The sequence below is a fragment of the Lates calcarifer genome, linkage group LG18, assembly GCF_001640805.2.
Source record: "Lates calcarifer isolate ASB-BC8 linkage group LG18, TLL_Latcal_v3, whole genome shotgun sequence".
Lineage (NCBI taxonomy): Eukaryota > Metazoa > Chordata > Actinopteri > Centropomidae > Lates > Lates calcarifer.
The window spans coordinates 16,942,382-16,957,388 of record NC_066850.1 but is presented as its reverse complement, the minus strand read 5'-3'; the positions used below and the strand labels follow the sequence as shown (position 1 = coordinate 16,957,388).

The 15,007-nt window shown below is 40.2% G+C and overlaps 1 protein-coding gene across 2 annotated transcripts in view; it reads left to right on the top strand.

Moving 5' to 3' along the window:
- The window catches only part of slc41a2b (solute carrier family 41 member 2b), a 38,494-nt gene extending 26,774 nt beyond the window's left edge, over positions 1-11,720 (top strand). Inside the window, exons 11-12 of one of the 2 annotated variants that reach the window (XM_018697167.2) lie at positions 8,679-8,865; positions 11,385-11,720. In XM_018697167.2, the coding sequence (XP_018552683.1) occupies positions 8,679-8,864 (186 nt within the window). In that variant the 3' untranslated portion in view covers position 8,865; positions 11,385-11,720. Of the gene's footprint in view, positions 1-8,678; positions 11,349-11,384 lie in introns of those variants that run through there. The other variant, XM_018697169.2, reaches the window with a different exon arrangement.
- Positions 11,721-15,007: the final 3,287 nt, after the last annotated feature.

The window sequence follows — 15,007 nt, the reverse complement described above, 5'->3', positions numbered from 1 at the left end:
GAGCAATGTGGCTTTGGGCAATGCCTGAAGAAATCTGACTTCAGTACGCTTTTGTTTTGGCAGCAGTCAAGATAATTACAAAGAAGCGACCTGAATAATGAATGACCCCCTCTTACTTTTTCAGGTGCACCACGATCTGTCTTAACTGTGTGGAATTTTAAGAATTTAGTTGATATGTTTTTGTGTATGCATCAAATGCTTGCTTTGCTCAAAGGCTTTTTAAGACTTCTCTAAATCTTTAATGTAGATATGGAACATTAAGATGGAATCCTGGCCACTGAGGAGTTGGAGACTTTCCAAGTCAATTAAGTCTGTAGCCAGTAGAGCTGGGTGCTTCAGTACCAGATAGATCATCACATTGGGACACTGCCACAAGTGTGAGGGGAAGAGTACTATATGCAAATGAGAAAGTTTAATACAAAAAATCCTTGCAAGGTTAAACGTTTAATTATACTCTATACCTGTCAGCCATGCTTTTCCGTTATTAAGCCAAGTGTAGTTTCCTGTTCCAGGTCACAGGTATTGCAGGTGTAGGGGTGTGGCCCAGACAACAAAGGAGGCAGAGAATTGGTTTGGGAGCTCTGAAAAATCTTAGCTGAAAAAAGGGGATATAGCCCTCTTTATGGTCAAGTCTCATCCATGAGGAGGAAAAGGAATTGAGGGGAGGACCATAACAGTTGAAGCTGAAAAACAGAGATCAACTTTAGGTCAGAATACCAAAAATCTTAGCCTACTGTGGTCTCGTGAGCTCAGTTCCCTTTGGAAAATGTATTCAGGACTGCAAAACATTAAGTAACATTGCTGTGATTAGAGAGGAGAGCCTTGGAGGATATGCAGACCAGAGGTTTAAAGCTTAGGAGAAAATGTTTAATCAACATATATATATATATAGCAGTTGGAGCAGGCAGTGGTGGACTGCATGCTTAGGGGGGACAAGAAATGGAAAAGATACCTGAGAAAGCTGAGCGTTACCAGTGCACCCCAAACACCTCAAGCAGTTCCTGACTTGATCACTGGTCACTTGATGTTAGTTAAATCACTAGGGGGGGTTTCCCAATCAGTGTATGCTAAGCCCCCTCTCTGCATTAGATCGCCAACATTTGGAGAAAATAGAGATGAAACACAAGTTTTCAACTTTGTGGAGCAATGTGAAACCTTGGAGAAGCTGGTGGATGGCAGAAAAGGCTAAAATAAGAGACTGGAAAGACTTTGGAGTTGTCTTGCTGAGTGCCTTTTTACTCACTGATTACATTTCAGGAGTGGGGGGAAAATTAAGGGTTTTGGTTCCCCCGACCAGTGTATTACGTAATTTGCATATGATTATAGCGTTGTGCTTGAATTGGAAACCAGATATAAGCAGAGTCTGAGATGGTCAGGAGGATAATGGACGGCTTCCTTAGTCAGCAGCATGTGAGGCACCGATCATACAACAGAACTAGTCAAGATTAAGTCAATGGTGGCTGACTGAGCAGCCAAAAAGGAGTATTGTGCTTAAGTAAATAGCCAGAAGCTCCCTGAAAAGCCCCCAAAACCGCCCCTGAGACTTAGAGATGGTCAAGACATGATTCCCCACATGGCCTTAGGAAAGGAAAAGATGGTCATAGGTGAAGGCCGGCCCTTTTTGTTGACTGATGGGAATGCACACACTGCTATGGGGTTGGTGAAGCTGGCGAACATTTGGACGGTTGAGACTATATCATAGATGGGGCTCATAGGCTGGTATAGTATATATATATATGTGTGTGTGTGTGTACGTTTATACTGTGCTGATGTGGCAGCTCCTCTGAACCGGCTACAGTGTGAGGGAGAAAAATAGGCAGAGATTTTAGAGTGTCATAGGGCCATGGAGAAGCTGATGGCTACCCTGCACAATCCAGAGGACTTGTGTCTGTGTGCATCTTGCAGTATAATACTGTGTATCATTATCTATGTAAACAAATGTGTGGGTATTTGAGGATTATTAAAAGTGTACATATTCAGTGAGCCTCTCCAGCTATGCTTCAACCCAGGCTCATCATCCTGTCTCACAGTAACCTCAAATGAACCAGAAGCTCAACATATTGAGTGTGCAAAATGGTGGTGTGTAATGATGTGCCCCCATGGTAATTTATTAATCACTGATTTTGCAAAGGCCATTTATTTTAATCTTTTTCTCATGTCAACCCAACCGGTCAAGGTAGATGGCTGTCCACCCACAGCCTGGATCTGCTCGAGGTTTCTTCCTATTAAAAGAGAGTTTTTTCCTTGCCACTGACACAAAGAGTTTGCTCATGGGGGAATGTTGATCTCTGTAAAAAAGCAAATATTTTAAAGAGTACAGGCTAGTCGTGCACTGTATAAAAAGTGCCCTGAAATAACAAAATAAAAAAAAAATAAAATGGACTTGACTTGTTTGGAATAGATTGTTTCAGCACCAGCTAAGAGAGAAATAAAGTGGCCCAGTTCAGACACTTTAATGTGCTAGACCGCTGCGTTAGTTATGGCTGTCAGTAGCTTCAGTCACTTCTGCATATCTGAATGTGTAATCACCATATCCATGCAGATGAATTTCATTTGGTGTCCTTCTATAACCCTAAGTAAAGAAATAAATGACCTAACCCAGACTTGTATCTATTTCAGATTCAGTATATACAGACCTGTATGGTTTAACATTTCAGCTCTGTGCTCGATGTGAAGTGAGACACATTTTGGAAGAATTGTCAGTGACATGGTGGAATTTGATATTGTCATTCAGTTAAAGTAAAAAGTACTGTAGCAGTCTGTTTCTTTAATAGTGGCGATAAGCGGAAATTGCACATGGTGCGGTTTGATAATGTTCTTTTTACAGTGAAAGCCATAGAAAATTAGGGGAGAAATTGAAACATTTCTGCAGAATAGCTTGAGTCATTGTGATATCTCTGCATGCCTCACAGTACAGTCAGTGAGCAGAAAAGAGAAAGAACATAGTTAAACTGACTAGAGTTATGCAGATGTTGGCATACATGGTTGATGACTTTACACAAATCTACAGTGAATGAATAACCAAGGACATACAGCATGAAAATATAACTATGCAACAAGACGATATAACAAGACTTTATAAACCCACAGCGTATAGAATGAGGAAATGCAAAATAAACTAAGGCAACATAGAGCAATAACCCACAGAGGTGTCAAAAAGAAACTGTCTGAAAAGGTTACAGCAGCAGTTGAGCAGTGATGAATATGCATGACCTTGGTTATGTAATGTTCTTGTGAATCATGGTACTGAGACATTTTATAATACTAAGGCTAAAGGTCGTGAGGTCAGAATATGATCAAATACAAACCAATGATGGCCGTGTTGAAGACACTTTAAGAACAGAACACTTCCTGCTCTGAGGCACAAACCTCATTATTCCAGTGAAGGCTGGATATCAGATATTAACGGTGTTATCTTGACAGATTGGAAATCTGGCACATTTAAGCTGTGAGAATGTTGCTTGATCTCTATCTTTCAGATGAGCTATTGGTCCCCAAACCAACTCAAGGGTAGGGCACACAAAAACAGAATATAACAAGGAGGTTAGAGACTGAGATTCTCTATTATAATCATCTAAACTCACTACCTGACAGAGCAGTACCTTCCTGGTTTTCTTTCACTTCTCTTTCCACTGAGAGGTCAAGTACTTAGGTTTCACAATATGAACATTAGGTGAGCACAATGATTCAAACTAAGTTAGGTTTTCTGAAGCACCACTGTGTTCATTAACAGCTCTACAGGACCATTTTAGTCTAAAAGAATGATTGCAGCGAGTGGCTAGGTCGGCCAGAGCCTCTGAAGACCTGACTTAAACTGAAACATTAAAGCAAAAACAATCTGGTTGATCTGGTACAATGCCAGAGCAGTAAAACAGACCATATTAATATTTTTAAGTGTTAAACTTATGAATTTAAAAGACTTGATGTGAAAGACAAGAAAGTATGATGACTGAATAAACTCTATCCACAGAGGAAATAGTGATTACCAAGCTGCTGAGCTGCAGATAAAATAATTATAACAAAGAAACAAAAATACAGGTTGACAGCAGCTGTGCAGTGAGCTCAGCTATATCGGCATATAAAATGAACGATCACAACAAAAGTTAGAAGCCGCAAAAAGTTGGGCATATTAAAGTACAGCCTCAAAATATCTGTTACCGCATCTAAATGAGCTGCAAACATGTATTTATACCTGTATTCCTGTCACCTGAAACAATGCTGGCTGAGCCATGACTGAGCCGCACAGGCAAATGCTGCCTACCTGTCCGTCAAGTGCAATAGAAAACACTTTGTTTCTGCTTTAGTGAAACTCATAAATGGTGAACTAGATGAGTTCTCTTGAATCTTGTTTGTGCCACTTGAAGGATAAGGTTGGTGATTCTCTATATTTTGTTATAGTCTGCAAATCCCATAAAAAGACCAAAACAATACCAAATGTATCCCACTAACAAGTATTGTCTGCAGGGCTGACCTGAATGCTCCCAAGTGTTGAATTTTGACCAATTGCCATGATAATCAACATATATGCATTACTACAAAAACAACCCAATGAGCCCATGAAATAAGAAATAGTAATCCAGCATTATTCATCATGGTAAACATTAATTATTGTCAGTTATTCCAGACAAGGACATTTAATCATGGTCATTTCACATGACCGTTTGACAGGCTTACAAATTACAACTACACTAGCAGGATGTGAAAAAAACATCCGGAGCAACTTTCATATTTCAGAAGATGATCTCCAAAAGTCGAGTGCTTAGCAGTCTTGAAAGTGCAAAATGTCCTTTTTTTTAACCTTGAAGTCCAGTTGTTGTCCTGGTGGAGATCTGTGGCACAGAGGAATAAGATAATATTTCAGGCTTGGACACAAGCATAGTTCTTGTTAGTGAGACAAATTCATTATTCCTTTTTTCACTCAAAACATAGAAAATTGCCGGTTTTATCCTTAAAGAATAAGTCTTTATAAGTATTTGTATGAGTGGTACTTGCAAGAGGCCCAGTGTTTCACAAAAGTTGACTTATTTTGTGTACCACATTTCTTCACTATTAAAAGCCATGGAACAAACTTAAATACAAACGAAAAGCCATAATATAATATTGGCGTCTATGTGAATTCAAGTCGTTTTCTGAGTATAATTTTATTCAGGTCATGCACTCGAATAAGTTATTCTACAATATCAGATCAACGAAGTGAAACAGCTTGTAACGGTCTGCAAATCAAGCATTTCAGTGAGCAGTTATTTCAAAGAGCACAGCTAAATCCAATTATGCTCAGATGATAAATACCTGCAGTGTTCTAAAGTAGCAATAGAGTGACATTAAGCAATACCGTGTGTTCTTTCAGGCAGGATTTGTAGGTTTTTCTAAGCACAGGATTGAGGGTTGTGTATACTTACGTACTTAATTGAGGCACAGAGGCAGAGGGGGCTCAGAGAAGTAAATCTGAGCAAACAGAAAAGGGAACTTAGTGTCTCCCAGAAAATACAGCTTAAAATGGATTCTATATGAGAAAATGCGTAATTATACCACACTGACAAAATCATGATAAATACAGGGGCCCCAAAGTATTCAGATCCCTTCACTTTTTGCACACTTCATAGTGTTGCAGGTTTATAGTGTAAAAACATGTTTTTAGAAATGTTTGCAAATTTATTACAAATAAAATCTGAAATCTCTCATTCAGTAAATATTCAAACCCTTTGCAGTGGGACTGGGGTCAGGTGCATCCTGTTTGACTTTAATGTTCGATGGTAGGATCATAAAATTGTGGTAAGGCAAAGATCAGGACAAGGGAATGAAATGTTTTCTAAAGCTCTGAGTCACTCTAACACCCACTAAGGCCGCAGATATACTTGCTTTATAACCATGCATTTACATATGCATGTTACTGGAGGAATTGCCTCCAGAGGGCTCATCAGAGAGCTCTACTTGATTTGCATGATGTAACGAATAATCATGAGAACACTCAAGGAGGTCACTTTTTTGTTAATTTAGAGCTAACAACAGAAAGAAGGACACTAAATCACCTCATACAGATGCAGGTAATTGTGGACTTTGTGCAATTGTGGAGCTTTTGTGGTGAAAGTGATGAGCAAACATGAGAATCTGCTACCTGACTGTTAACAACAGAGAAATGAGAGAGAGGCTAAAACTTACAGCATCTGAGTTTAGTAAACCTGTGTCTTTTACTGAACTCAGTCATTTGCATCATTGCACACAAATAATTTTTCACATTCACTGTCAGGTTTGACTCAGATAAGTAGTGTTCTGCTGCTCTGTAGAGCCTGTCTGTCATTAAGGAGAGCAACTTTTGCAATGTTTCTTTCTTTTCTTTTCTTTTTTTGCTTTAACAAGTAATTATTTTACATTATTTACATGAATTACACAGACCTTAGCAGTGTCAAACCTGCAAGGGCAGCTGTGGCTCAGGAGGTCCATTCATCACAGGGTTGGTGGTTTGATTCCCAGCTCCTCAATGTTCATCGTGTCCTTGAGGGAGACAGTTATTGCTCCTGATGGACGGGCCACCACCTTGCATAGTAGCTCACTGCCATCAGTGTGTGAGTGCGTGGCTGAATCAGGAGCACTTTGGATAAAAGTGCTACAAACATTTGTTCATTTTTTCAACATCTTTTTATTTCCAAAGAGTGCACACTAACCAGCACCACTGGGTAAGCATACAAGTGTAATGGAACACTGAGTATCATAATCCTCCACCCCCGTACACCCATACACAAACAAACTTCTACAGTATCGGCTCAATGAAGTGAAATAGCTCATAAGCTCAAATAGCTAGCTTCACAGAAAAAAAAGTAAGAGAGGTTTAGGACAAGAAAGGGAAGATGTTTTTGCCCATTACTGGACCCACGTATTGTTACTGCATGAAAGAAAATTGCACAGTTGCACATGTTGGAGCATGAATTTTGCTCACGTGTGAGAATGACAATAAACTTGTGGTGCTAGCACCCACTACAAACTGAAGTTCCAGACAGTCATTTTCAGCTGTATGCTTCTGTTTGGTGCCTCTGTAAAGGAGGTGTAATTGGAGAAATTGACACCAAGACAGATCAAGGCGAGCATGGGGATGTCAGGAGATCAAACTTCTTTATTTTGTAGACGCTTCCTCTCTCTTGCCACTCAGACATCATTAAGGAACCAGATACAGTCAACAGAGAAGGACGTGGCATGATGGATTTGCACTTTGTTGTATTTCTCTCTTTCATTTTTCTTTTCTTTTCCCAAAATTTGGAAATCAAATGTATCTGTTTTTTTGAAGAACTGACAACTGACTTTGCACACAAGTCCCTCTCATTCCCTTCCTGTCTATCCATATTTGTCCAAGGAAAAGATGAATACCTGGATGGAAACCTGTGCACTGTAAATGATGGATTGTAGTTGACAGTTTTGAGGTACAAAAGCAACATTAGAACAACTGAGAAGATGTCCAACTGTGCTGCCCTGTCATGACAAATAAAAGACAAAAGCTCCAGCGTTTTTGCTCACAAATAGTCAGGTTTGACAGCTTTTTGTTCACCTGTGAGATGCTTTCGACGTCAGAGAGAAGCAGGAGGCCATGTTGTTTAAAAGGATTACACATTCCATCATGGAAATGCCCCTATATTCAAAGACAAGGCTATCAACAGGTTATCTTACATTAGAGTGCACATTAGTCCTACACAGAAAATGATACATTGTCATAATCAATTCTCCCTGCTCCATCTCGATAACATCATTCCAGCTTGTATTCGTAGCGTGTAAGCATCTTTCATTGACTTCTTCTTCTTCTTCTTTTTTGTTTTTATAATGTTTGCACTGCCAGCTCTGGACAGCTCATTCCCCCTTAAATTATAGACTCATCCTTATCTTTTAATAGACTTCTCTTTTTCTCTCGGCATCATTCCCTCCATGCATGGAAACTTGAATTATGAATAACACTATCTTAACTTGTCTGTCAGTATGCTTACTCTGTCCATTACTCCACCTCCTCTCTGTTTCTACTATATTTTAAGTGTTTGTGCCATTCTGCATGGCATTTTGAAGAACTTGTAACACCAGCTTTTTTATTTCTCCATCTTGATGTTTTCTATTTGGTTATAAATTACACTCAGACTGCCTCTCATTCTCTTGCCATATTGGTCCTTATTATTGCTATGAAGAACAAAACAGCTTTACCAATCAAGTCAAAAGAAAGAGAATACAATACAGCAGTAAAATGAGTAACATAACAACAACTGTAATTGTTATTATCCTTATTATCGTCATTTAGAGAAATACAAGAGTCTACAGCCATGTTGTCAAATGCTAGCATGCTAACATTTCCTAATTAGCAAAGTACAGCTGAGGCTGATGGGAATGTCATTAGTTCTTTTGGTATTTGGTCACCGATCCTAAACAAAATGTGACCTCATGATGGCACTAGAGGAAACATCAGAGGATCACCAAAGTTATTGTAGTTTATCCTGAGGGGATCATGAATGTCTGATCCACATTTCATGACAATCTGTCCAGCAGTTGTTGAGACATTTTACTGCGAACTTTGAGCATGTGGCCAAGTGATAATATATCAGCATGCCGTGAGGTCAGCTCTCTGTCGACCCCTGCTGTTTGTTTGTTCTTTCTAAGAGAAGTGAGCCCACCTGAAGCTGCAGTCTAACTCTTCTTTCTTCCTCTTGCAGGTGTTGTTGTTGTTGTGTATAGCAGACTGGATGGTGCATTCCATGTGGCGGAGCGGCAAAGACCCAGACAGTTTTTCCATCCCTTACCTGACCGCTCTGGGTGACCTGTTGGGCACTGCCCTGCTGGCCCTCAGCTTCCACTTCCTGTGGCTCATAGGAGACCAGGACAGCGACGTTGGCGACTGAGGTAATAGTGACATGACGGGAACCCTGCTGTCTGCCAGCCGACTTCACACGCCTTTAAGCCTTGTGGGATTGTGGGTGTTCTCAACCACTGGCCAGCACATTCCTCTGCTTCACAAACTGGATGAAACTTCACTTAAACCACATGATGGTTTAGGAACTATTTTCTGCTCCTGGCTCTTTTTTTTCTATACACGAAAGACATTATATTTCCCACATATAGACTGTTCTCAGTAGCAAATCTAATCTTTGTCATTTGCACCAAAGCACTTGCATATTATATTGCTGATTTTGTTAAGGGGAGCAGGAAGTCACCAACCACCACCTACAACGCTGAGGAAACCTGGCTGCTGTTGGCAAAGCAGTCTGCTCTGCCAGCTGAGCATCAGTCGGAGGTCTTCTTCTAAAAAAAAAAAAAAAAAAAAAAAAAAAAAAAAAAAAAATCTTTGGCTGGAATATACTCTGAGGATTTACCACCCACCATGTCACAACATTTGTTTGTGTATTACTGCTTTGCATCAACGCGTTCAGCAGAGAGACACAGTTTGGGAGGAAGCCAAGACAAGTGAAGCCTGCTGTTATTTTTGCTTGAAATTAACTCTTCAATACACTTTACTTTGATGCATCATTTTTTTCTCCCCGTTTCAAACCTGCCTCCTGAGTTCTCAACCTTTTTGACCCAGCGAGTAAGTCCAGTCTCGAGGACCAACACTGTAACTGTGTTTATTTTGAATTGAGAGAAGTCAGATGATTTCATTCCAAAAATCAATCTAATGAATGATGTTTACGTAGGAACAGGCACAAAATAATAGAGTTGAAATAAAATAAAATAAAATGATAAAAATAATTAAGATAAATAATGTGATAATGTTGAGGAAAATTTCACTGAATTAAAGTTTAAAAGTATCTTTTAGTCTGACAGCCAACACTGCACGCTCCAGGTCACAGCCAGTTGTTGAGTTTTTGCTAAACCCACTGAGCACTGAACGGTGATTGTCCAGTCATAGCTTAGCATGTCTGTACAGCAAGCTTTGGATTCATTCACACGTTGAAGTGGTGCACGTGGAGCTGTGAAAAGAGTCGTACTTGGTATTTAAAGAGCTCGGAGGGTGGTCTCTCTTTTCTCACCTTTGCAAACCCAAAAACACAAGAGCCAAAGGAACGGATTTGACAGCATGTTTACCTGCTCTAAACACAACATTAGTCTGTGGAGCTGCAGGTGACATGAACAAAAGCCCTGTTGCACATCCACTTTGTAAAATTGTCAGTCTGTGTGCAAGGCAGTTGCAGAAGATTTCATTTGAAGACGTTTACATTCCAGCAACCCCAGCAACTGTCAGAGATAGTATCATATGTTTGCCAAATGTAGTCCTCTCATCCAAAATAATGCTTCCTAACATTAAAATAAAAACAGTTATATAAGCTGAGCAGCCAAACAGGGTTACATTTTCCCATATCATACAAATAAAACAACAACTTCACTGTAGAGCAATGCTGTGTCTACATGGATCATCATCTGGTGATGACGTTTTGCCTGGGGCGTGCAGCTTTAGCTTCAGTCTTATAGCACAATGTTATGTATGTAGCCGTCAAGTGCACCATCAAGGCCAGGTGTAGCAATGTCCATCTTTACAGACCTTCATCTTCACAGCCTTTGCTTCCTGTTATATTCTATAAATGTTGACACATTTCTCTGACACAAGCAAAGCACGAAATCCTTTGTATATTCTATCAACGTCCTGCATTTCATTTCATTCTTTAATTCATCTCCTCTGACCGTGGGTCAAGTCTATTATCCTCAGTGGGGGGGGGGTCCAGTTGTGCACACAGAGCACTCCAGCGGGTGTTTGCACGCTAATCACATGCTGTTTACACATATGCGTAGTGTCTACATGCATGCACACAACTAATTAGCAGTTTTTGTGTCAGCATAGTCTGATTTTCTACTCATATCAGATTCATTTTATAATCAGTGTAAACACCAGATTTCTGACTTTTTTCAGAGTATGTTTAAAAGACCTGAGAAAATTGATCTGGATGAAGCAGCCTGATTATGAAGTCAGTCTGTGTAGTTCCCAGAGGAATGACAAGGGGGAAATAATCTTAAATCAAACAACCTCCTCATTCTAATCATTCAGCAGCCTATCATGTGCATGTGAACATGGCCAGTGGCTCTCTTAAACTCCAATATGTGCCTCTTGAGATTCACTGGTTGACAAGGTATTTCTCTCTGTCATGCCATTAATGCAATTTTCTTTCTACAACATTGTAACACAGTGCAATGACTCTGTGATCTTTTTGTAGGTACTTATACTTGTACGACTTGACTATTTCATTCCATTTTTAATTACTGGCATGAAAGTGCTTATGGATATCATTAGAGCTGTCAGATTCTTGGGGGAAACATACATTTGCTTTTCTTTTGGAATTAAACTCTTTGTTTGCTTTTGTGGCTCATATGGGCCAATAAAGTCAAAATAAATGTCACCCAGTTGAAAAGCATCTGATTTCATTTGTCCTCAGGGGTGTAGCTGACAAGTAACCATCCTCCGCATACAGCAGTAGTCACTTTGCCTCAAAGGGAAAGGTGGTCATCACATGGGATCTGAATGCTGCAGATGGAATCTTCAACCCCTCTGTAAGGTTGGTCGAGAGGTGAAGGCAAAAGGAAGGGGCTTTTAATTTTGTTCGAAAAGCCCAAGTTCTTTATTTTCCCTTTATGTTTGTACAGCTGTGAAAGTAGTAGTACCAGGGCTTGACCAACCTGAAGGAAAATGGACAAAAAAGGGGGGAAAGGGTAACTGGAACTTCCCTATTAATAAAGGGAAAAATAAATAAAGGAAACAAACAAGAAAACAACTCTGCTATGCCTCATTCTAGTTTGGGCCCCTGGCATTGGACAGCCACTGCAGCAGGCATTGACTGAAAAAAAAAAAAAAAACTGGGAGAAGCTCCAATTCCTGTTTATACAGTTTATAACTCTCCCTACTCTAGGAAATAACAAATCAATTTATAACAGTGATTTTATCTATTACCCAGTCGATAACTATAATAAGTAACAGTACAAAACATTACTAAACCTGTTAAAGGAGTAAACAAGATCTCAAACTGTTTGAAATCAATATATTCTCCCAACCTCCCCCTCATCTACACCACATTTGGCACATTCCCAGCGAGTTTGACCATTAAAGGAGTCCAAAAGGGAAGAGACCAGTGTTCCTGGTTCCTGGGTCCAAACCAGACGATAACCAAGTGCAGTGTAGAGGAGAGGTGAGAACACAAACATCAGTCAAATGAAGAGCACCCAGTATCGTGTAAGGCTCTCTTCATGATCCTGTGTGTCCCTCTGACTCTGGCACAACCACAATCGACAGGCCCTCAACCCCTAATTTACACTAATTAACCCAGTCTAACAACCCAGTCACCTGCTGGTAGGTAAAAGTGACTCAGGTGGACAATCACTGTGTGTTGTGTCTTAATTAAACTAGAGGTTATGGAGCATCTCCTGTGACACTCTCTGTTGCCAGGATACCTCCTGTATTGTTTAACCTGGGCCTTATTTGCAGAAACAAAATAACCATCATGTTTGTTTCATTCACTCTGATAAACTGCACCCACTGTAACAGTAACAAGTGAGCGATCAGACATGGCCACACAAGCAAAAAAAAGGTTGTTTTTTTTTTTAAACCAAGCAGGTCCACTGACAATGATGATGATGAGTGTGGCATACAGATTTCCCACAGTGACCACTGATGCAGTGAGTCCAGCCAAAAAGAAGCAAAAATGTTGAGTGTTCAGGCCCAAATGGAGCAGCCTATTCCCCTGGATGAGGTTCAGTATTAAAGATGGGGAAGAAAAATGTTTTTGTCACTCTGCGGAAAATCGAGGAGGGAGAATGGATTCACAGGAGGAGCATGGTCAGAGCAGTGACCACGCTGTGGCAGTCATCACCACAGAAAACTGCAACTAAAGGCCACTGTTAAAAGGCTAACAACAAAGATCCAACAAGAGGTTGACATGGCCAAAAATGACATCACATGTCATCAGTATGTGAGGTTGACTGACCCACTGAGAGCAGTTAAGGCTCCAGATTTTGTCACATATAAGGGCATTTACTAACAAAGCAGCAACTGGATGAAAAGCTAAAGAGGAACAAGATGACCAGGTGACCAGTCCTTTCAGGCTTTCAAAAATGCCTGAGCACACTGTGTATAATCTGGGGGACCCAAAGAAGTGCAGTGTTGAATTTGGTGCAATTTGGACACAGTTTGATAAGCAGTTGGTTGGGGCTTCAGAGTCTGCACCACATTTTTTCAAAAGCTATTTATTATGTATTTTATTTTTTAATGCAGTCGTCATTATACTTGAAATGAGAGTCAGGATAATAGGAAAACAATTAAACCTTCCTACTCTTCACTTCAATCAAGGCATCAGCACCATTTTGTCATGTTAGTTTCAAGTTGTTTATTGACTTCATAAGCACCACTGATTGATTATCCCTCCATTCCCTAAGAATTCGCTGAACCAGCCAAGTGAACCATTAATGGTCATTCTGGCCAAGAGATTACCAGCGAGGACAAGTCAGCAGCAGCCACAGCCCCTCTCATCAGTGCAATCACTGCGATGACAGCACTCTGCAGGTTACACAGGGTGAAATTTCTCAATAGCCTGCAAAGTCCTCATTAGTGATTTCAGCTAAATCTATCCTGTGGGCCAAAGTGGCCAAAACAGTGTGATCCTGGTCTCCAGCGTACCAGCAGAGAGAAGGTTCTCTCTGCAAAACCAAATCACAGTGCAGTTGCCTTGGGGAGAACAAGATCACAAGGCTTATGTGTATTGCAAGTTGTGAAGAAACACAACATATTTGATTTTAAGTCAGCAGTTGTGTGCTTCTCTGCTGCAGAAAAGTAGAAAAAGTATGGCATGAGCCAGCAGTTGGTTACTTTATTTATTTATTTTTTTGGTCTATTTTCAAAGAGTTATTATTTTCTTTGAAGACCTTGAGCAAACAGAAATGATATGGTTTTAAGTCAGCAGCATCAGCAGCAATTAGATTGTTGTGGGCTAATTAGCATAATGTGAAAAACAATAAAATGAACAGACCTTTTTCTGTTTTGACTATATCAACACCAAAATTGGTATTCATGCTGCAGGGATGAGTATTAACCAAAATCTCATATATACGTGCCATGAAAATTGGTGCCACAGTTATCTTTTCAGCGAGCTAGTTTTCTATGATTTAATATGATCTGTGTTCTCAGATGGTCTCCATGACAACAGGACCAGGCAATGCTCATCAGCTTCTCTTGACTGCCGTGTTTGGGAAAACATGCATGTCTACGCAGATGTTACACATACGCCCCCTCCAGCACATACAGCTCTGACTTTATCAGGAAGAACATTTAAACCTGAAAAACTGCTCTCACAATTAAATACAGATACTGTGAGTCCGCAGCATTAGGTTACATCCTCAAACATTGTTTAGACATTTAGAAAAAAAAAAACTACAAAGTGTAATCATGGGTGCATTGGAGGGACTTCAGTGACTTCATCCTGGCTTCAGGCCTACACTTTCTTTTTCTGTTTTTCCTGCTTGGCTACAAAGCATAACAGCTGCCATTTTAGACGAGGACTGGTGAAGTGAATTGTCTGTCCGTGGCTGTAACATCATTGAACATCAAAGTTTCCTCAGATGTAACCTCAGAATCAATTCGCCATACGTCAGTGAGCTGATAAAGAAACAAGCGCACACCGATAAAGCATGGGCATGTCTCTGCTATTGTGTGGCTTCTCATGAAAACAGCAAAGATAAAATGGCAGCATGGAAATGAGATACAGCTTCAAAGGTGAATGTCACAAGGTGTGTCTTTCTTGGAAACAGAAAGAGGCAGTTATAGGATCAAAAGGGAAAAAAAAAGGTACCTACAGACCATGAGCTGCGTCTAATGTCAGAGTCCTGGGTTGTATAACCGATGGATTTGCAGTATCTCTTTGAACGCAGTGAGGAGCATTCCCAACACTCTTCACCACTTTTCAGAATTGTCAAATGGATTTTCTCACGTCTCATGTGATCAAGGCTAAAGGCAGCGGATATAGATTATTCATGCTTATGGATTTTCTAACTGGCTGAGAGAATCTGTTGTGTT